The sequence below is a fragment of the Tenrec ecaudatus genome, chromosome 5 (assembly GCF_050624435.1).
Source record: "Tenrec ecaudatus isolate mTenEca1 chromosome 5, mTenEca1.hap1, whole genome shotgun sequence".
Lineage (NCBI taxonomy): Eukaryota > Metazoa > Chordata > Mammalia > Afrosoricida > Tenrecidae > Tenrec > Tenrec ecaudatus.
This window is the reverse complement of record NC_134534.1, coordinates 29180546-29204085: the sequence shown is the minus strand read 5'-3', so window position 1 is coordinate 29204085 and position 23540 is coordinate 29180546. Positions and strand designations below refer to the sequence as shown.

Here is a 23540-nt window from a genome sequence, read left to right as displayed (position 1 = left end):
TTTTCAGTGGGATTGTGTTAGTCTTTTCTCCATTGACTACCACATTGGCTGTTGGCTTTTCATATATAGCTTGTATTGTCTTGAGGAATTTTCCTTCCATTCCTATCTTCTCAAGTGTCTTAAGCAGGAATTGGTGTTGGATGTTGTCAAATGCTTTTTCTGCATCTACTGAAATTATCATGTGGTTCTTATAGTTTTTCATGTCAATGTGATGGATAATGCTAATGGTCTTTCGTAGGTTGAACCATCCCTGCATCCCTGGTATGTATCCCTCTTGGTCATGGTGAATTATTTCTTTTATATACTTTTGTATTTTGTTGGCTAGTATTTTGTTAAGGATTTTTGCATTGATGTTCATTAGGGATATTGGTCGGTAGTTTTCAATTCTTGTGGGATCCCTGCCAGGTTTTGGTATCAGAGTTATTCTAGCTTCATAGAAGGAGTTCAGGAGTTTGCCGTCTTTTTCTATGTTGTGGAAAAGTTTGTGTAGGATTGGTTTTAGTTCTTCCCTAAATGCTTGTTAGAATTCTCCAGAGAAGCCATCTGGTCCAGGGAATTTTTTTGTTGGTAATCCCTAAATAACTTTGTCTATTTGTTCTATTGCTATGGGTGTGTTGAGATTCTTGATGTCCATTGAAGATAGTCTGGGGAGGGACTGTTTTCCCAAGAATTTTTCCATGTCTTACAAGTTGTTGAATTCTTTTTTATTTCATTAGAATCTGTTGTAATGTCCCCTCTCTCATCCCTTATCCTTGCTATTGAAATTTGTTCCCTTCTTTCATTGGTTAGGTTTGCCAGCAGTCTGTCGATTCTGTTTATCCTTTCAAAGAACCAACTTTTAACAGCATTACTTTTTTCCATAGTTATCTTTTTTTCCCTCTCCTGAATCCCAGCCCTGATTTTTATAATTTCTTTTCTTTTGCTATTAGTAGGATTGTCCTGCTAACTCTGCTCTAGTTGTTGTAAATTGTGTGCCAGCATATCAAACACAAGTCTCTCTCCTTTCGCAGGTGTGCATGTATTGGTATGAAACTAGTGTGCTCATTCTCTTTGGTTTCTAGACATTTCCTAATTTCAAATCTGATCTGTTCTAGTACACACTCCTTTTGAATTAGAGAGTTATTCATCCTCCAATTGTTTGCTCTTGTTTCCAGCCTTGTGGCACAGTGGTCAGAGAGAGGTCTGTATGATATCAATGTTGTTTAAATTTATGTCGATTTTACTTATACCTCAGCATGTGGTCTATCTTCAAATATGTGCCATATGGATTTGAAAAAATGTTAATTTTTTTGTAGTTGGATGAAAAGCTCTGTAAATATCAGGTCACATTGTCTAATTGTAGTGTTCAGATCTCTAGCCTTCTTGTTGAGTTTCTTTTCTTGTGATCTGTCTTTCTCAGAGAGCAGTATATTAAAGTCATCCACTATAATGTTAAGGCTGTGATTTCTTTTTTCATCTTTTGGAGTGTTTGGTTGACATATTCAGGGGGTCTCTCATTTGGGGAATATATGTTTATAATGCTTGGTGGTTCTTTATCTACCATTCCTCTGAGCATTATATAGTGTCCCTCCTTATCTCTTTTTATGGTTTGCATTTTGAGGTCAATTTTATCCGAGATTAGGATTGCAACCTCTGCTTTTTAAAATTTCTGTTTGCTTGGTATACCTTTCTCCAGCCTTTCATTCTCAGCCTATTTTTGTCTGTTGCCTTGAGATGTGTCTCCTGTAGGCAGCAGATTGATGGGTTGTATTTTCTAAGCCAGTCTGCTTATCTCAATCTTTTAATTCCTGAGTTCAGGCCATTGATATTCAGGGTTATTATCTGCATCTGTGGACTCTGTGATGTCATCTTATACCATTTGTGTTGGGTGTTTTCCTACTTTCCATTCTCATTAGTGTGTTGTACATGTGTGTGTGTGTGTATCATTCTTGATTTCTTTCCATCCTTAAGCCAATGCTATCTTGGGTCTGATTTCTCTTTGTTGCCTTCTGGGTAAGGTTGTTCTATGTGGCGGTCTCTTTTTAATGCTTGGTGTGTGTTGTTCTTCTGCCAATGCTAGGTTGGCAATGATCTTTTGTAGGTCTGGATTTCTTCTAATATATTCTTTGAGTTTTTCCTTGTCTTGGAAGACTCTTACTTCTCCATCTATCTTGATCGATAATTTGGCTGGGTAGAGTATTCTTGGGTTTGCATAGTTTTCCTTCAATTTTTAGAATATGTTACTCTACTCTTTCCTCTTCTTCATAGTTTCTGATGATAGGTCTGAGTATATTCTTATTTGGGAACTTTTATATGTGATTGCTTGTTTTTCCCTACCTGCTCTCATGATTTTCTCCTTTTCCTTAAAGTTTGTTAATTAAACTATTATGTGCCTAAGTGATTTCTTCTTGGGATTCAGTTTAGCTGGTGTTCTTTCAGTCTCCTGAATAGTTGCTTGGTTTACATTCATTAAGCTGGGGAAGTTTTCCTCCAAGAATTCTCTCTCTATTGCTACAGATGACTTCTTTGTTGTGTCTTCCTCCGGTAATCCAATCATTCAAGTATTGTCCCAATTCATAGCATCAGACATGGCTCTTGGGTTTTCTTCCACTTCTCTGATGATCTTATTAGATTTTTGTTCACAGTTTTTAAAGTCTGCTTGGCTATTCTCCAAGTCACTGATGTGGTTCTCTTCTTCCTCCAGTTGCTTCTCTAGGTCCGTGTTTCTTCTACTGGTTTTTGTTATCTCCTCCCTAAGCTCCTGTATTTCCCTTTGGTCTATGACCTTTATCTCCTCTATCATTTCTTCCTTTGTTCTGTATTGTTTCCCTCATATCCTATATGACTCCAAGCAGCATTCTGAAAATTTCTTTCTGTGGCAACTCAATATCTGGTTCTTCTATGCATGTCGTTATGTTTGGGACATCTTCTGCCATTTCCTTTGGTTTCTCCTGTTTTTTTTGTTGCGGTCATTGGGGCTTATATTTGTTTGCATTGTGTTGTTTTAAAGGAGCCAGGTGCCATATTCCAGGGAGTTGAAGAAAACTGGCTTTCTCTGAGAGACTTGTAGGAATGCTTCTTCAAACTGTCTACAGCTAGTTTCACTATGGATAACCTACCACTTTATCCTCCTGTGGCTTCCCTCTCAGGGAAGTGCCACAGAAGGCTGATGCATTGCCTGCTTTGGTGTTGCGGAAGGTTTGGCGTAAGTTCCTGCAGCAGCTTGGAATGTTGATGCGTGTTGGCCGAGCTGCCTTAAGCCCCCAGGCACACAGGCAGGAATTCCTCAGTAAGAAGTTGGGCAGCATATCCCCTGGTGGAGGTTGGCAGGGCTTTCTGCAGCCTCAAGCTAGCTGCACATGGTGGAGCTCACCTAGCTGGGTGTAGCGCAGTTGTAAATGCCCTAGGCTAAGGGGAGTGGTCTGGAGGTCAGCAGTGGCATATCAGAGAACAGGAAAGAGACAAAGAGGAGGAAAAAAATTTAAAAGAAAGCCAAGTGAGACTATGCATGGATATAAAGAAGAGAGGAAAACAAAAGCAGTAATGTAGCTGAGTCCCTATCCTTGCCCATGGAGCTGCAAGGGTTTAGTCCCTGCCCAAGGAGGCACAGGAAACTGTGGCTGTGTTGAGAAAAGGCCCCTGCACAGCCCTCCAAGACTGTGGGGGGATAGAGAGAAGAGATGGAAATGTAAGTTACAATGTAGCTGAACCTTGATCCCTGCCCGTGGAGCTGCAAGGGTCCAGTCCATGCCCTGAGGCAAGTGGCAGCAATCTGGTACTGTGTTGAGACCAAGCCCCACTGTGGGCTCCAAATGGTCCCGGCTCTGGTAGAGACAGTGACAGGGCTAAGGTCAAGATGCAGCCAGCCTCCACTGTTGTAAGCCAAAAGCCCCAAGCTCCTCAAAACCCAGTGGATTTGTGCCTACTTATTTTATGATGTTCCCCCTGCATTCCAGCAGGATTGAATTTCTCTCTAAGCAACTCTCTTAGGCTGAATTCTTCAGAATCCCTCTGATTTGTGTCACTCTGTCACCATCTTCCCGGAAGTCTCTGGTATCTGTTTTTGCAGTTGCCTCGGCACTATATCTTTTAATAGCTGGGCACCACCAACTTTTTTCACCACATTTGCATATGCACCCATTTTGTCTTCAGTGATTGTGCTGAGAGGGTGAGCATCACAGAATGCCAGTTTATTAGAACAAAGCCTTTTTGTATTGAGGGAAGGTATGAGCAGAAGCCCAAAGTCCATCCATGGCAGTGTATTGCCATATAAATATATGTACCTTAGCTAATATCTCTATTTTTAATTAATGCATTTACATGTATACACATCTATGCTTATACCTCTATCCATAGCTTTTCTTCCTAGATCATTCTTCTGTTTCCTTTTACCTTCCTTTAGCCATCAAATGTACCACAAGCATTTTTCTCATTTTGCTCTTTATTTTCATATCTTCCAGTTCTATTGAACACCATATGTAGACTTTAGCACATTTCTATGCACAAATAATATGTTTATGACATATATATAGATTCTGACGATGGGCATATATATGTATGCACATGCATGTATGTACATGTCCATATATACATATGTACATAGATACATGTACTCATCTTCAGAACAAACATATTTATCTAGCTCAAAATATTAAGCATTAACATGATTAAAAACTAAATATGGCCACATATGTAAAGATCTATAGTAAGGTTGAAAGGGGTTTTGTTAATTTTTTTTACAGACACAGCCAACGAGAGAATGAAAAAAGGACCGTAGCCTCTGTGTCTGCTGATGGCATCCGTATAACGCTGACTCGCCCCCTGAACTACACACACTTAGGAGTCTCGGTCAGACTCCCTGATGGAACCTGGTTTGAAGCAAGAGCAGAAGTTGGGGTTCTTACAAGAAATATTGTAATAAAGGGATCTGACAGGGTGGAGTGGAATAACAAAATTCCAGCATGTCCAGATGGGTTTGACACAGGTAATTTTAGCAGCAATAGTGTGGCTGGCATGATTACGTTACACATTTGCAACATGTATTTGTGTTCTACTGAGATATGACATTGTAATCTCAAACTCCAAGCTGTTATCTGATAAGTATAATTAAATGCTGAAAATTTGAAATGCTAATGGTATTTTGAAGGAAGCCTTCTGGGCCTAAAAAATAAGGAAGAGGCGACAGATTTCTACTTGGGAAATTTGAATTAGGCTTCAAAATCTACCATATATACTCATGTATAAGCCAAGTTTTTCAGCACAATTTTTTTGTTGTTGCAGTCTTTGTGGTAAAATTGGGTGCCCTGGCTGATATTCAGGTCAACTTATACTCGAGTGTATAGGTATATGACTTTTCTGCCTGTACTGAGCTAAGTAAGTCAAAAAGTGTTATGACGAGGGGACCAGTTCATACATGCACAGATTTATTTCAAACAGAACGTGTTTAAATCTCTTTGACCATGGGTGGCTGCAGGTCAGTTCGCTCAAAAATACACCTGCGTTAGTCTCATTGGGGTATCTTCAAAAAAACTGTACAACCAAAGCAGTGGCTCCCAAGGGGCCCAGCTGTGCTTGTTGAACTGAAGGCAGAGAGGAATGCTCAAAAGAGCTTGGTGACTGTTTTTGGAATTCCAACGGGGTTGATCTTGATTGATTTTCTTGTAGGACAGCAGGAAAATTATGGGGGCTTCTGATAAAGTTTTTTTTAAATCTGAAAACTGAATTGATGAGGAAAAGGCCAGGAAAGTTGTGCTGAGGATTTTCCCCCTTATTACATTTGTGTGGTCAATGTTTTACACCGTCATTTGCTCTTCTTTAAGAGTAGCAAGGGCTGTCTTATGAGGTTTACTTTGGCAAGCTTTACCCCTTTCACCCTACAGTTCTGATCTTGCCTCTTTAGATATAATTTCATTCCCAAAAGTCAACATTTAAAATGAACACAAGTTGAGCCCCTTGAGGATGCCAAGATGCCCATTTTGATGGGCATCAAAGGGCACAGAATTCTTAGAAGGGTGTTTGAGGGATGGAAACACTGCCTTCAAAAGTATATAGACCTAGGAAGGACATGTCAAAACAAAATACCTTCCCATTTTGGTATTTTTGTTCCGTAAATATTTCTATGATTATAGAGCAATACTTTGACTTTTTCTCACATGCATGCCAAAGAGCACTATAGTTTGCTACTACCCATCTGTTCCATTTTCTAGAGTCCCCAAATTGGTCAGCTCTTACCACAGATTACTTCATGTCAGAATACTCTGATTATCCCTCATACCTATAGTGTGGTCATTAAACCTACTTTTTAAGATATCTGGAGATGCTGTAAACATTGCACTGCTAACCACAGTGTCAGATGTTCAAAGCCACCAGCTGATCCATGGGAGAAAAACGAGGCTGCCTTTTCCTATAGAGCTTTACAGACTCAGAAATCCTGTTTTGGGTGGCTATGTGTTGGAATGGGCTTGCTGGCAGTGTCAATGTGATAGTTCTGTCTCTGTCCAAATACTTAGAGAGATCTTGATAGTACAAAAGGTAACTCACCAGGCTGCTAACTGAAAGGATGGTGGTTGGAGTCCACCCAAAGGTATCTCAGAAGAAAGGTCTGGCTCCCTGCTTCTGAACAATGAACTAGTCCCTGTTCTCCACTGCTACTCTGACCCACAAAGGGTCATCAGGAGTCTGAGACCACGTGACGGTAACTAGGGTTTTCATATCTGCTGTTATGTGCACACCTCTTGGCTTCTACCACCTTTAGCCCCATTTTTTCCCCTCTGAGGTCAGAGAACTCACTTCCACTGCTTCATCTTCCTTCAGTATCTCTGTGTGTTAGTCTGGGTAGACTAGAGAAATAAATTCAAAGACAGTCATATGTGTGTAAGAAAGAACTTTATATACAAGAGCAATTGAATATTGAGAAAACATTCCAGCCCAGTCCACATCAAGTCCATAAGTCTGATATTAACCCATATGTCCGATATTAATGTATAAAGTCATCTCCAGACTCATGAAGCACATGACACCGAATGCAGAAAGATCACAGGCCAGTGGGTAGAAGGTCTTGTGGATCCAGCAGCGGTGTGAGCATCTCAACGCTGGCATTGGCCTCCATGTAGCTCCTCTGGCCCCAGAACTCTAGCCTAGTTCCATGTATCTTGTCAATGGAGAAGTCTCACAGGGTGTCCTGCTTCCAGCAACCTATTTATCTCTTTAGCACCTCCAAATGAGGTCATTAAGCTGCGACCTGATTGACAGGCTAGCCTCTACCCCTTCACTTGTGAGTCTCAAATTGACCAGAGATTATGTAACTACCACACTCTGCCACTAGAGAAGGTCGCTGAGTACTGCAAAGGGCTAGTGAAAGCCAGCTTGGGCCACAGCTAGGCCTGAGTTGTTGAGGAGAAGGGACAATTCTGTTAGGCTGCAGACAGAGAGAGCTGGTGACAAGGCTGTCTGGCGGAAGTTGTGCCCTCTGCTTGGGGGATGCAGGAGCCCACTGGGACCTTCTCACCCGAGGGAGGGGTCCAAAGAACAACCCCCCCCCCCAAGTTTACCTTTCTCTCGTCCTTTCCTTTTCTTCTTGGGCTCATAGAAAAGATAAAGTAGAAATCACTGTGAATAAAAAGGCATCAGTAAGTGGAGGTGAAAAAAATATCATTATTTAATAATAATTCTGTAAAGTGGCTTTTTTCCTATGATATTTTCCAAAATAAATCATTTTTTACAGGTGAATTTGCTACACAGACATGCCTCCACGGAAAGTTTGGAGAAGAAATTGGAAGCGACCAGTTTGGAGGCTGCGTGATGTTTCATGCTCCAGTACCTGGTGCTCACATGGTAACTGGAAGGATAGAATATGTAGAGGTAAGAGGTGTCATTATTAAATCATAGTAGTTTGATACCTCCAACAGGTATCGAGCTCCTACTGTTTTCCAGACGCTACTTATCCGCATGTAGAGAAGACAGATAAATAAATAATATCAATATGCCCAATTATAATTTTATGTAAGTTATAGTATTTAGATACATGTAAAAGTATGTCAGTTTCCATGAGATTATGAGAATATATATATATCTTATTCACATTTAATCTACATAATCAGGTTTTAGCACAGCTGCTGTGAAATATCCAGTAGAAGAAAGAAATCCTAAAATGAAGACAAAACGAGAGGGAGGGAGGGAGACAGGGACGCAGGGAGTCGGGGCGGCATGAAAGGGGAAGGAAGAACCAGAGGAAGAAGGAGAAAGGAGGAGAAAAATCCAGAAAGTGCAATAGAGCAATGCTATTACTCAAGCGCCTGCCTCCTGCTCAGTGATGAAAACAAGGCTGAATGGAGGAAGTGCATTACAAAGCAGAGCGCTCTGGGGGCAAAGGCAGCCTGAGGCCAAGGCAGCAGACACAGGGCATTCTAGCAAGGGAAGGAGGACAACTGAGCGCAGCCATGTGTTTGCCCAGGACTATCGATTCACAGCCTGTTCATAGAGCAAATGGATGTCCCACGGAAGCATTTTTTTGTAAGAACCTTTACAAGATAAACTATGAAAGCGTGGCTAATATTAAAGCTATAAAGTTAGTTTAGACAAAGATAAAATAGAGATATTTGAGAAACGTATTCATCAATGAAGCAAGGGAATGAAAAGTCTTGAAAAGAATAACTAAAAGTGAGGCTTCTCTAGCGTGGTATTCCTTTCAAGAACAAAATTTTAATCACACCCCTCTTGGTGTGTGAATGCTTATTTATTTATAAGATAGGTACATGTATGATTAGTTAATTTACTCCAAGCAATGTGCGTTGTCCACAGGAATGAATGTGTGCATGCCTCCAGCATCCTTCTGGACAACACTGGGGTGCTGTGCTGCTGTTCTTTCTGGTTAACTGCCTCTGCTGCTGCTTCTCACAGCACTGCTGACGGAAGTCTCCTAAACGTAGAACAAATGCCCGCTCTCCTACATTTATTTTGGGGGGTGGTGCTTGTGTTATTATGCTCTTTGATTCACGCTTTCTTTTCAGGAATCCTTTTAGCCCCTTGGCCCATTTCCAGAGGGCCAAGTCAATCAAAACCAGATAGTAAAATCCATAAATATGATAATCCAAACATACCTCTGGGTAAAAGCATGCAATCGTGGCTTCTATGGGGTGAAACTTCCCTCCTCTTAATTAGGCTGCAGCTGTGTCCCACCTGCGTACACACTGAGTGCAGACACTCAGGTTAAACCATGCACTAGCCATCAGTAATGCTTAATTTTTACTTTTCAGTTAATCTAAAAATAAACAGTATTAATATGATTATACACACACACACACACACACACACACACACACACACACACTGGCGTAAGAAGCCAGCATGGCACAATGGTTAAGAGTTTGACTGCTAACCGTAACGTTCGAATCCACCAATCACTCTGCAGGAGATCAAGTTGGGAATCGGACTCCACTGAGATTTATAAGCTTAGAAACCCCAACAGGGCAGTTCTATTCTGCCATGGAGGGTCACTATGAGTTGGAATCGGCTTGGTAGTAGGCACGTGTATAATGTAACTAGAACGCTGACCTATTCAGAGACAGCACACAGTGTTTTACAGGAGCACAGTGTGAGAGGCAGGACGAGCTGGATTAAATGTTTGGGGATCGAGCAAGATATTCAACCTTTCTAACCTAAGGTTTTTTCAATCATAAAATGGGATTGGTGGTAGTGGCTACTTTGTAGGATTTTGAAAAAGAAGACAGTACAGACATTAAACATGTGGCACATATTTGGCACGTGATAAACATTTAATAAATGTTCTTATTAATAAATAAAAAAGCAAATTATCAGGGGTTTCTGTGAATCATTCTCTTTCAGAGGAAAGGAGTTTTATCTTTGAAGCACACAATGTTGTTAATAAACTAACATGGAAAGCTGAAAAGTTAAAGATGACTTTGAGTTAAAAAACAAAACAAACAACTCATCACCACTGAGTCAATGCTGATTCACAGTGACCCTCTGCAGGTTTTATAACTGCCTACGGGGGTAGAAAGCCCAGTCTTTTTCCCACGGAGCTGTTGGTGGTTTCAAACATCCGACTATGCGGATCACAGCCCAAAGCTCACCCACTATACCACCAGGGTTCCTCCATGAGTGTATTTGATAAAAAATAAGACTGTTACACATGAAACCTATAAAAAAATAAAGAGGGATCAATAAACATTTTCAAATGAGATACAAAAAAGGGAAGATAGAAGTATATTTAAAGTTAACATAAAATTGAAAACATTTTAGAGCAGAAAACTACAAACAAGACAAATGCTGAGTCTATGTGGATCAGTAAATGGCTTTGATTTCTGGACCTGACAGGTATTCCATGCCGGCCAGGCTTTCCGGTTGGGGCGCTATCCAATCCATTGGCACCTGCTTGGAGATATGCAGTTTAAATCTTATGTAAGAGGCTGTTCGATTCACCAGACTTATAACAGAGCCGTTACTATCCATAACACGCATCACCTGCTGATCGAGAGGAATATTATCTACGATATCAGAGGAGGAGCATTTTTTATAGAAGATGGTATTGAACATGGCAATATCCTGCAGTATAACCTGGCCATATTTGTACACCAAAGTACTAGCCTTCTGAATGATGATGTGACCCCAGCTGCATTCTGGGTAACCAACCCAAACAATACTGTACGGCACAATGCTGCTGCTGGCGGCACTCACTTTGGCTTTTGGTACCGAATGAACAACCATCCTGATGGACCATCCTATGACCGAGGCATCTGCCAAAAAAGAGTTCCTCTTGGAGAATTCTTTAACAATACTGTTCACTCTCAAGGCTGGTTTGGACTGTGGATATTTGAAGAATACTTCCCCATGCAAACAGGATCTTGCACATCTACGGTGCCAGTGCCGGCGATGTTCAAGTCACTCACGACTTGGAATTGTCAAAAAGGCGCAGAGTGGGTTCATGGAGGTGCCCTTCAGTTCCATAATTTTGTGATGGTAAATAATCACGAGGCTGGAATCGAGACCAAGAGGATCCTGGCTCCCTATGTTGGAGGTTGGGGTGAAACCAATGGAGCAGTGATTAAAAATGCCAAAATAGTTGGCCATCTCGATGAGCTGGGAATGGGCTCCGCATTTTGCACAATGAAAGGCCTGCGTCTCCCCTTCAGTGCAGGCTTGACTGTGTCATCCGTACACTTCATGAACTTTGACCGTCCCAACTGTGTAGCTTTGGGTGTGACATCCATCACTGGAGTTTGCAATGACAGATGTGGAGGCTGGAGTGCCAAATTTGCTGACATCCAGTTCTTCAACTCGCCAAACAAGGCCGGGTTTCGATGGGAGCACGAAATGGCCCTGATTGATGTGGATGGCTCGCTTACAGGTAATGTTGCTTTTCATGGGTGACCCAACACACTGGAAATAGACTTTTGTTCAGCTAGGAAGTGGAATTATCAAGGAAAATTCAGGTAAATCACAGAGATCCCCAAGGTCCCAGCTGTGTGATGACGTTAAGCTTATAAGCAAGCACTAGGCACAGGCGAGACCTTGTCTGTAGAAGCCCCAAAATGAAAGCCTCTGACCCCAAATACATCTTTTCTCTCTAGAGTTTGCACCTCTCATTTTCGATTTACAGCCAATTTTGAGAAATGTTTGTGGAGACATTGGTCACAAAAGGAAGTCATTTCAGTTTTCCAGTTCCTCCACCTTATTGTCCACTGGTTACACTAGTAAGACACTGTATAGATGACCGTGCACTTTCTCCAGCCAGCGTGTCCGTAGACCTGTAAGTACATTAAGAAATCTGGTCTCGCGGGCACATCTGCTAAAAAGTCCCTGCAGGGTCAAAGTCATTTATAGGCCTGCTGTTAACCCTTTTATTTCCATGTTGAAATTCAGAACTTGTTCAAGCAATATGCTAACTCTCGTACAAAATTCAGTAGATTCCCTAGCTCAAGTATTTTTAGTATTTCAAGTTCAGAACATGTCATATTTTCTGCTGCAAACATTCATTGCTTCTAGAATTTAGAGTCTTAAAAATGTATAGTGTTAAAGGCATGTCTAAGTAAGAGCAAGGATTTCTGTAGTAAAATAAGAGTGTCGGAGAAAAGAAAGATGTCTCTCCAGGAGATAGATGGGCGCAAGGGGCTACAATAATGGGTTCGAAATTTAACCACCGTTGTGAAGATGGGGCAGGATCTGGCTGTGTTTCATTCCATTGTACGCACGGTTGCTATGGGAACGGACTTGAGAGTATACAAACAACAATGAGGCACACTGCGTAATGCTGCGTAAGAGACAGAAAGCTTACCGGTGTTTCCTTTCAGAAGATTCTCTGAAAATGAAACACTATTCATCTCAATATTTAAAGTTCTCAACAGCAGTTGTAGACTTCTGTCTCAGATCTAATCGAGTCTTTACAGAAGGAGACCATTTGGGCCCTTTTGCTATGTAACTCTGGGTAACTTTTATTGTGTTACATAGTTCGGCGTGGATGTTTACTGTTAGTTGGCAGTACAGTAGTTTACATGGAAAGTTCTACGGTCAGATTCCCAGAATTTGAATCCTGCTTTCAGTTAGACTGCTAATGAAAGGCCGGAAAGTCAACCCCACCAGCCACGCTGTGGTAGAAAGACTACTCCCGTAAAGATTGACCGCATCAAATGCCCTAGACGGGGATGATCTGAGGCGGCAGCCACTGGATGGCAGAGGTGCTGGTGTCCTTGACTGTATTCTGAATGTCCTTCCATCATCTATCCTGCAAACACGCGAGTGCTGATGCTCTATTTCAGCCACAGCCATGTTAAATCTTTCACCAAAGAGTCAAATCAAATATTGTTTTACTAGCACTTATTTTATCACTTATTTTTTTTACTATTCTTACTTGATCAAGGTGGTGTCATGGGCTATGCAGTGCCTTGCTAACCACAAGGTCAGCAGTTGAAACCCTCCAGCCAGTCTGAGGAAAAACAAGGAGGCTTTCTACTCCTGCAAAGAGCGACAGTCTCCGAAACCCACAGAGTAGTCTTACCCTGCCCATCAGGGCCGCTTTGAGTCGGAATCAACTAGATGGCAGCAAGTGTGGTTTCTTGTTTTCCTGTTTCTCTCAGTGGTACAATGGGCCACCGTGCTTGTACATCACAGATAGTTCGCCAATGAACAACAATAACGAACGTGAACTAGGAAATAGACAGTTTTGTTTCTATCCTAGGATACCCAGGACACACTGTCATCCCACACAGCCCATTGCTGGATCCGTCCCATTGCACCCAAGAGCCCGAGTGGAGCATCGGATTCCCTGGGTCTGTCTGCGATGCCTCTGTCAGCTTCCACCGCCTAGCGTTCAACAAGCCTTCCCCAGCATCGCTGCTGGAAAAGGACGTGGTTCTCTCGGGCTCTTTTGGTAGGTGTGTTCCTAAGAAGTTCCCCTTTTCTTTCGTCTTTGCTAGATGCAGCATCTTGATATCTGTGCAAGTCCGGGCAGAAACAAATAAACTCAATACTTTTGTTTTTGCCACTAAAGCAAAAAATTCATTTTATTTCCTGATGGAGATGAAATGAGAGACATATTTGCTAGCTGAGTAGCAGCTATATGCCAGTTCCCAGAGACTGGCTTGATCCACCTGTGTTACAGAAAAGAAGCACACCTGGAACCCCAGATGTGCTTGTGGGCTGGACTCCGGTTGGTTCTCTAAGGCTCCCTCTGAATTTCAGGCTAGAGGGCCTATCATTCGCCGTTCTAGTGTTAAGTAGGATCCCTGTGAATGGAAACCCAGCCAAGGGCAGTGAGTGTTGTTTTTTGTTTTCTCACTGCAATGGCAATTTCAAAAAAGCACTCTCAAGCACGCTCTTTTCAAGTCATTGAGAAAGTTCTGTGGTTGCCATTGGCAAAAAAACAAAAAAAAAAAAGAACTGTCAACCACCAACAACAGAGCAATCTACTCCCCCTACTGGCACAGTGACTGCAAAGAGAACCTAAGAGCTCAAACCAGGGCTGTAAGGCTGGCATGGGGGTGTCTCCTTCTGTTGTACACAGCGTTGCTATGAACCAGAGCCACCTTAAAGACACCTCACGTCAAGAACTCTGATTTCAGAAAAAGAAAAGAATGCAGGGATAGTTGCTGAATCATAATCCAACTCAGTATAATTCTTCTCATTTTTTCAAGGATTTTTATGGTATAAGCTTTTAGTGGCTCTGTCAAGGCCCTTCAAAAACTACCCTTAACTCAAACCTTAAGAATTTATTAATTTCTTTCCCTTATATATTTTTTTGTTTTTCCACTTCCCAAAAGGACTCATTTAGTCCACAATTTTACTTCTAGTTTCTTCTCTAAAATATTTAAGAGGTTGCTAATCTAATATAAAATTTAATCAACTTGGAGCGAGAAAAAAAATACAGCATAGAATGAATTCATCGCCTACCTTTCCTTACATTGTAAAAGACCTTTTAAGCTTTTCTCCTGAAGCTGTCAGGCACTCTCTCAGCACCACAACATTTAAAAATTATATATTCTTTTCCAAGGCATTATTAAATTAAACAAATATATTTTCCTATCATGTCTTCTCGGTTCCAAGTATTCCATTCACAAAATTTAGGGCATGATGGCCAGTGTTAGGTGTAGGTCCAGTTGCAGCCCAGCCTAGGAAGGGCCCTAACTCAAAATTTTCCATTGGCATCTAGAGGGATTTTGATTAGCTCAACATACATAAGAGAATCTAATAGAGAGCCAGAACTTATATTTGCGTACACCATGAATCAAGGATTCTGAAGAATCAAGTTTTTAAAAGGATGGAAGTGGAATTCTATTTTAGATCAGTGGCACTGAAAGAGTAGTGGCAATACACTGAAGCACTTTTATCTTTGTAATAGCAACTGTCACCCTCGCTCCATTTTATATTTCTATAAGGAACAAAAGCTCCGTCTGCACTCAGATTTCCAAATGAAAAAGTATTTTATGTTTCACTTAAATGAAATATTAAACATTCAGGGCCGCCAGTGGAACAAAGACATTTAGAACATGAAGTAATGACCTGCAGTTCTGACCTCTTTGGAGAGCCCCATCGACCAGAGCAGACTTTTACACGTGCACTTGCGCTGAGGACAGATCATCCTCTGTGGGCTGAGATTGCCTTTGATTTTGTGTGTTCCTACAGGCACAAGCATTGTTCCTTTTCAGAAGAAACGGCTGACTCATACATCGGGATGGATGGCTCTCATTCCAAATGCAAATCACATTAATTGGTACTTTAGAGGTGTAGATCACGTAACGAACATATCATATACATCAACGTTCTACGGATTTAAGGTAAACAAAGACACATCACATCTGTATGCTGCTCATGACCATTGCCTATTACACTTGTATGTGCACACACGACTCGGCACACTCAGAATGCCTTTGCTCTCATGACCTTCTGGTAAAGTCCTGCACGTGGCCTAAGCCTTTGTGACCTAAATCACCTGTCCTCTAAGGAGTGGGTCATGAAACACCCCTCTGTTGAGAATCAGCTATAACCACTGATGCTGCCGTATGCCCATAACACCGGTTTTTGTGCACCTGTTACTGTCACCACTGCAGTTAACAGCATGGGGGGGGCGGTGTCTGACCTCCTCTGGCTTTTCGGTCGCCTCTGGCCTTTACCCTTCTGTTGCTAGTCTGACACCAACTGCTGCTGCCACGCCACTCTACATCTCTTCTGGACTCAAGGTTGTCACACAGCTCACAGGTTGTGCTCATGATTAAGGCAGTTTTAGGAAGTGTACAGGTTACCGCACGCCAGGATCAGGAAAAGTAAAGCTACAGGTGTCGCTCCACAGAAACACCTGTTCTCAGCAGCCAATCAGGTCTCTCCTGGGCCCTGAGCCTCTCCTGCCTCTGTGGACCACCAGGTCAGCCGCTTGAATTCACAGTGTCTCCCCTGAGAAAGACGAGACTTTCTGCTTCCGTAACGATTCACAGCCTTGGGAACTCACAGGGACAAATTCTGCTGTGTGCATTTCAACTCACAGCCACCCTGTAGAACTGCCCTGGGTTTTGTTTCATTTTTTAATGGGTTAACTTGGGGTATATCAATCCTTACCATAAAAATCTCAATGCTAGCCATATCCCATTGCCATTTAGTTTGCTGTCCTGTGTGCATGAAGCCTTGGAAAAGGGGTCATCTTGAGGCACAAGGCTCCCTCAGAAAATGTTTAAACACTTTCCAAACCCAAACTCACTGCCATGGAATGGATTCGCACTCATAGCAGCGCAGTACAGGATCCCTGGGGCTGTTAATCTTTACAGGAGTAAACCTCAGCTTTCTCCCCGGTTGCTGCCGGTGAGTTTGAACTGTGGATATTGGGCTTAATAGTCCAATGATTATCAAAGGGTGTCACCAGGTCCCTTAGAAGCATATTCAGACATTAAAAATAAACTATGCTGAGTTTACTGTATTCTTGACCGTGTGGAATCTCGGCTGTCATGAATGTATGTGTGTATGTGTTGTATGTGTGCACACATGCTCTGTCATGTACCTTCCTACCCACCTATTACCAATCTAGAGATCACAATGTAAGTCTTAACTGATTGGTCCTTTCCTTGACTTATTGATGCAGTTAGCATTATTGCCATAGATGTGTAAGGTGTTTATATGAAACAGAGGCAAGAGAAAAACCAAACCAAAACCCAATCTTTATATTTTAAATAAAGGGCTAATTTTATGTGATAAAATCAACATGCTACACAGAGTATTAGCACATAAGACAAGTCATATTTTGCTATAAACTTTTACAGAAAGAAGATTATGTAATCATATCTCATAATTTCACTCAAAACCCTGATATGTTTAATATTATCGATGTGAGGAATGCCTCTTCAAATCCCTTGACTTGGAATACTAGCAGGAATGGCGACTGGCACCTGGAAGCAAACACAAGCACGCTGTACTACTTGGGTTGGTATTCATGAGACGGAGGTGACTGCTTTCACCTTGTGCTTTGTCTAAACCAGCCCTTTACACATGGGCCCAACCACTTCATCTCACAGAACTGGAGGAAATGGGTACCACACAAGCAGATTTATATATTTTGTTTTTATTATTTTTGGAAAATTCAATATTTAAGAATAAATATTGTCTTAAGGTTCTAAAGCATCTATTTTCACCAAGATATCTGGATTATGGTTTTCTCAACAAGACATGTGTGCTTTGGCAGGATTTCTCCATCATATTCCATAAGTCTGAATTATATGAGCCCAAGTTGTTATACATAGTGACTGTGACCCACCAGGTTGGCAGTTCCAAACCACCAGCTGCTCCTCATGAGAAAGATAGGGTTACAATCTCAGAAGCCCACTGGGGCAGTTCTAGCCTGTCCTAGAGGGTCACTATGAGTCCACCCTGACTCAATGGCAGTGAGGTTTGTTTTTTTTTTTATTTGAATTATTATTGACAGAATATCTTCTAAGAATGTCATGAATTTTGGAAGCACTTTGATTCTCATATTAATTTAAACTGCTTCTGTGTCACTATCAGTGTCAGGAAGAAGTGACCCGCCGAGCCAGCCTGTGTCTGGGACTCTGGATCCCGAGGTGAAAGATGTCACTATAAATTTTCAAGCTTACTGTTGTGTTCTTCAAGACTGCTTCCCTGTGCATCCCTCCTCAAGAAAACCAATTCCCAGGACGCGACCTGCCACATATAAGTGAGTAGGCCTTTTCTTATGTAATATCCTTCGATATTTCTTACCATAACCATCTTTCACATGCTGCCGAATGGTTAACTTCATTAGCTCATCCTTGTCAATTTGAGACCATTTTTCTCACCCCTCCATTCACAGAGGCAAACAACATCTCCCTCCCATTTTCCCCATGAAAGAATAAATGAAATTTAAATGGGCCTTTAAATTTAAAAGTTAGCATACATTCATGTTAACTTTTCTGTCATGGAAAATCTTACAGGAGATTTAAATAATTTACATTTCAGACAAAGGGTCATAGGATTTAGTGGGAGGAAAAAATGATACCAATTGTGAATGGAAAGCTAATTTTCTTCAAAAAGAAAAACTATATTGGTAGTTTTTGTGTGTTGAGTACTTTAGTAATTGCTTATTAACTTTTCTATTTAGTGAAACTATGAACTACCTTGCAATTTATCATCTTAAGACGTTTAGCTTAGTGCTGCAACTAAGATTGTCATTATTTTCAAGGGGGATTCTGGAAGTTTGTAGAAAAATGGAATTAAAAGATAATGGAATTTTTCATAAACTATTTGGAGTCCTCTAGTATATAGATAAGGGAGCCCTGGTGGTGTAGTGGTTATGTGTTGGGCTGCTAACTGCAAGGTCAGCAGTTCAAAATTACGAGCTGTTCTTTGGGAGAAAGAGCTTTCTACTCCTGTGAAGAGTTATAGTTCCGGAAACTCCCAGGGGCAGTTCTACGCTGTCCTTTAGGGTCACTACTCATCAGCATCGATTTGATTGCAGTGACTGGGTATGCTGAGAGGAGCCGTGGTTGGCTGCTTTAAAGTCAGCAGTTTGAAACCACCAGCTGCTCTAAGGCGTTCTGCTTTCATAAAGGTTTTCCACCTTGAAAACCCTCAGGGGGAGTTCTACTATCTCCTCTATGGTCACCATAAAGCAGAGCCGGCTAGTTTTTGCATATAGAAATAATTAATGAGAACGTTTCTCTCTTTTTCCCAGTGTATGGTCAAATGATTCATTTTGGCAATCATCTCGAGAAAATAATTATACCATACCCCAGCCAGGAGCAAATGTGGTTATTCCTGAAGGTAAAAACAAATAGATATATGTGTCTATATTTATAGGTTTAGTATTAAGGTGGCAGAAGGACCTTGGGCCTCTACTCAAGCACTCCCTCAATGCATGAATACTTTCTTTTATAAAATTGGTACTCTATGATGCTCACCCTCCCGACATGACACAACTGCTGAAGCCAAAGCGGGTAAACAAGTAAATGTGGTGAAGAAATCTGATGGTGTCCGGCTATCAAAAGAGATAGTGTCTGGGGTCTTAAAGGCTTGAAGATAAACAAGCGGCCATCTAGCTCAGAAGCAACAAAGCCCACATGGAAGAACACACCAGCCTGTGTGATCACGAGATCCTGAAGGGATCAGTTATCAGGCATCAAAGAACAAAAATCATATCATTGGCTGCACACCTCCATGATACAATCACTGAAGACAAACGGGTGCATAAGCAAATGTGGCGAACAAAGCTGATGGTGCCTGGCTATCAAAAGAGATATAGTCTGTAATCTTAACAACTTGAAGGTAAACAAGCGGCCATCTAGCTCAGAAGCAACAAAGCCCACATGGAAGAAGCACACCAGCCTGTGCGATCACGAGGTGCTAAAGGGAACAGGTATAAGACATCATGCAAAGAAAATACACATATATATATGTATATATACACATACCATAGTGAATAAAGGGGGAAGTGCAGAGTGGAGACCCAAAGCCCATTTGTCGGCTACTGGAGATCCCCTCACAGAGGGGTTTAGGAGAGGAGATGGGTCAGTTAGGGTGCGAGGTAGTACCGATTAAGAACACAGCTTTCTGCCAGATCCCGGATGCTTCCTCCCCCAAACTACCATGATCCGAATTCTACCTTGCAGGGCTGGATAGGGCAGAGGTTGTACACTGGTGCATATGAGAGCTGGAGGCACAGGGAATCCAGGGTGGATGATACCTTCAGGACCAGGGGTGTGAGGGGCGATTCTGGGAGAGTAGAGGGTGAGTGGGTTGAAAAGGGGAAACCCATTACAAGGATCCACATGTAACCTCCTCCCTGGGAGACGGACGGCAGCAGACTTTCTTAGAGCATCACAACCAGTCATTGAGTGGTGTGATTAGTAAAAACTTCAAAAACCAGGCTTATTGATATGATTGTTGACATAGTATCTGGATTATGTTAAATTTCTTATATAAACTTATTGTTCTATAGGAACATGGATTGTAGCAGACACAGATATACCCCCAATGGAAAGGCTTATTATTTGGGGGGTTCTTGAACTGGAAGATCCATATGATGTGGGAACTACCAAGTCTTCTTATAGGAAAGTTGTTTTAAATGCTACCTACATATCACTGCAGGTAAGAGTGGGAGAGAGGGTGAGTGTCTTGTATAACCTTATTGATTAAATCCCAAAATGTAGGCAATTTACTGAACAACAAAGTATATTTAAGTGGTGTAAAGTACAACTCTCATTAAAAAATATAAGTTCAATTTATGCATTCCTTTAAATTGTACATTAACTTTCCTTAAAGACCCCAGAAAACCAAACTCAGTTCCATTGAGTCAAAGCTGAATCGTAGTGACCCTATAGGACAGTGTAGAACTGCCCCTGTGAGTTTCTGAGACTGTAACTCTTTATGGGAGTAGAAAGTCTCATCTTTCTTCCACAGAGTATCTGGTGGGTTTGAACTGCTGAACTTGTAGTTAGGAGCTCAACCCCTAACCCACCACACCACCAGGGATCCTTTGTGTTACGATTAACTGAACCTAACACCTTGCTCAAAGAAGCCAAGAATTTAAGCCTTAAAGGAAGAATAACAACAAAGCTTTAAATGAATCACATGGATGGAATTATAACAGCAGGAACAGACAAATTAACATTTCAGTTTTTCACCTCATTTGCTCATAAACCTCAGATGGTCTTCAACATGTGATCATTTAATCAATTTAATTGATCTGTCAGTCACTTACTTATTTTTGCTCATTAAAAAGGATAGTGTATCCAAAAACCTGCTAAACCAAACTCAACTGCCATGGAGTCGATTCTGCCTCTTAGCAACCCTGCAGGGTAGAACTGGCCCCGTGCTTTCCAAGGCTGTCACCCTCGACCAGAGTAGAAAGCCTGGCCTATCTCCTGCAGAGCAGCCTTGTGGGGCACTCGCTATGCCACCAGGGCTCCGGGGAAAAAAATGAAACAAAACAATAAAAACCTAGTAAGTACAGCACCATTAAATGTATTTAGTAAATTCTCTTTGGTTATAGTGATAAAGTCCAGATTAGGTCGCTAATGCTTTTTTAAAGCATACAGTCCATCAGTTAGACATGTGTTGTTGTAATTGTTAGGTGTCATTGAGTGGATTCCCCCCGCAGTAACTCTGTGTACAGCAGAATGAAATGCCAACCTCTCCTGAGCCATCCTCACCGCTGTTCTTCTGTTTAAGCCCATTGATGTAGCCACTGTGTCCATCCGTCTCATCAAGAGCCTTCCCCTTTTTCTCGGCCCCTCTGCTTGACCAAGCGGGGTACTCTTCCCCAAGGGCTGGTCTTTCCTGGTAACATGTCCAAAGTACACAAGACAAAGTCTCTCCATCCTTTTCTCAAAGGAGCGATCTGGCTTGACATCTTCAAGACAGATTTAGGCTTTGAATGCACGGGTTTTGAAATCTTAAGTCACCAATGATCAGATGGATAACCTGCGGTAAATTCTGACCTCTTTCAACATTAGTTTTTTTTCACATGTGAAATGAGAGTAATAATACCAATTCATTTGGTTTAAATGCAAAAGATAAATGATATATGTAAAGCCTTATTTATAAGTTGTGCCTTTTCATAGTATCAGCAAATGTGTAAATGGTAGCTATTATCAGTGATGGATCATAAAGGGTGTAGCTTAGATGCAAGTGTGAAGAACCTATCTGAGATATGTAGTATGTTAAAATGCAGGGTGGCTTGTTTAAGCCACCCTGCTTTCCATCTTAGGAGGTTTCAGTTCTATATACAGCCCTGATGGGAGCAGATACTGCAGTTGACATGGAAAAAAAGCCATTTCAATTTACTGACCCATAATGTTAGTCACCAGTCCCTGGCGATGGACATCATGCTTGGTAAAGTGGAGGGACAGTGAAAAAGATGAAGGCCCTTAGGGAGACAGATTATCACGGTGGCCAAAACAATTGACTCAGGCATAGGAATGGTTGCCCGTATGACACAGGACCAGGCCGTGATTCGTTCTGCTGTGCATAGATAGGGTCACTGTGCATCAGAACCTACTCCTAACAACATCAATAACAACCCGAAGTGAATTTGTTAAGTTATATGACTCTAATCTCTATATCACAGCAAAATTCACTCATTTTGCTAGAGGAAATTACTCTTTTATAAGGTAATTCTGAGGGGCCGGCCCCAACCCCAACTACTACGTGGACCTGCCCCTCCCCCCAGAAGAATTTATTTCAAAGGACGGTACCGACTATGCACCTCTGGGAGAGGGACATATCTGATCGGAGCACACGGGAACAGACGAAAGGGAAAGAGGAGAGAGTGGAGCACATCCTGGCCCACCAAGCTGTGAGCACAATGTTCCCAATTAGAGCAGCCAGTCCACAGAGAGGACCACATGGCCGGCCCCACTATGAGACACGACGTCCCTTACTGACCCATAGCCCTACAAGGGACAACATCAGAGACACATGTGGGAATTGCGCCTGATATGATCCCGCCACACCGAGGCAAAACAATAAGGGGGTGCAACAGAACAGCAAGGGAATGGAGTGGCAAGGTCCCTAGGGAATGCTGAAGGTGGACTTTGGCGCTAGGGCTTTGTGTCCCAACAGACTGGACTGAAAAACACTCCTAAAGGCCAACAAACAGTCCTTGAACTAACTACAAGCTTTTCTTTCTTGTGTTTTGTTTTATTTGTCATTGGTTTATTGTACATTTTTGCTTGGTTTTGCTCTGTCTTGTTTTTGTGCATGTTATTATCTCCACAGGTCTGTCTAAATAAGGTAGGCTGGATGAAAAATCTGAGGAGAAAACAATGGGACCGACCATTCTGAGGAGACGTGGGAGAGGGGGAGGTGGGGGGAAAGGTAGTGGTGTTAGCAAACCCAGGGGCAAGGGAACAACAAGTGATCCAAATTGGTAGTGAGGAGTGGGTAGGAGGCCTGGTAGGGCATAATCAAGGGTAATGTAACATAGAAGAATTGCTGAAACCCAAATGAAGACTGAGCATGATAGTGGGACAAGAGGAAAGCCAAAGGAAATAGAGGAAACATCTAGGAGGCAATGGGCATTTATAGAGGTCTAAATAAAGGCATGTATATATGTAAATATATTTATATATGAGGATGGGGAAATATATCTATACGCATATATTTATAGGTTTGGTATTAAGGTAGCAGATGGACATTGGGCCTCCACTCAAGTACTCCCTCAATGCAAGAATACTTTCTTCTATTAAATTGGCATTCTATGATGTCCACCTTCCCAACACAACCACTGAAGACAAAGCAGGTGAATAAGCAAATGTGGTGAAGAAAGCTAATGGTGCCCGGCTCTCAAAAGATATAGGTTCTGGGGTCTTAAAGGCTTGAAGGTAAACAAGTGGCCCTATAGCTCAGAAGCAACAAAGCTCACATGGAAGAATCACACTAGCCTGTGTGATCATGAGGTGCTAAAGGGATCAGTTATCAGACATCGAAGAACAAAAATTTATATCATTGTGTGCTCACCTCCCTGATATGATCGCAGAAAAAAAATAGGTGCATAAGCAAATGTGGCGAAGAAAGCTGATGGTGCCTGGCTATCAAAGATATAGTGTCTGTGGTCTTAAAGGCTTGAAGGTAAA

At 41.8% G+C, this 23540-nt stretch overlaps 1 protein-coding gene across 1 annotated transcript in view; it reads left to right on the top strand.

Annotated features, from left to right (window-relative positions):
• PKHD1L1 (PKHD1 like 1) overlaps positions 1-23540 on the top strand; it is a 182927-nt gene that overhangs the window by 104977 nt on the left and 54410 nt on the right. Inside the window, exons 47-55 of the mRNA XM_075550546.1 lie at positions 4722-4963; positions 7703-7839; positions 10315-11344; positions 13172-13363; positions 15115-15266; positions 16737-16896; positions 17476-17644; positions 18641-18729; positions 19904-20052. Of these exons, the coding sequence (XP_075406661.1) occupies positions 4722-4963; positions 7703-7839; positions 10315-11344; positions 13172-13363; positions 15115-15266; positions 16737-16896; positions 17476-17644; positions 18641-18729; positions 19904-20052 (2320 nt within the window). The remainder of the gene's footprint in view (positions 1-4721; positions 4964-7702; positions 7840-10314; positions 11345-13171; positions 13364-15114; positions 15267-16736; positions 16897-17475; positions 17645-18640; positions 18730-19903; positions 20053-23540) is intronic.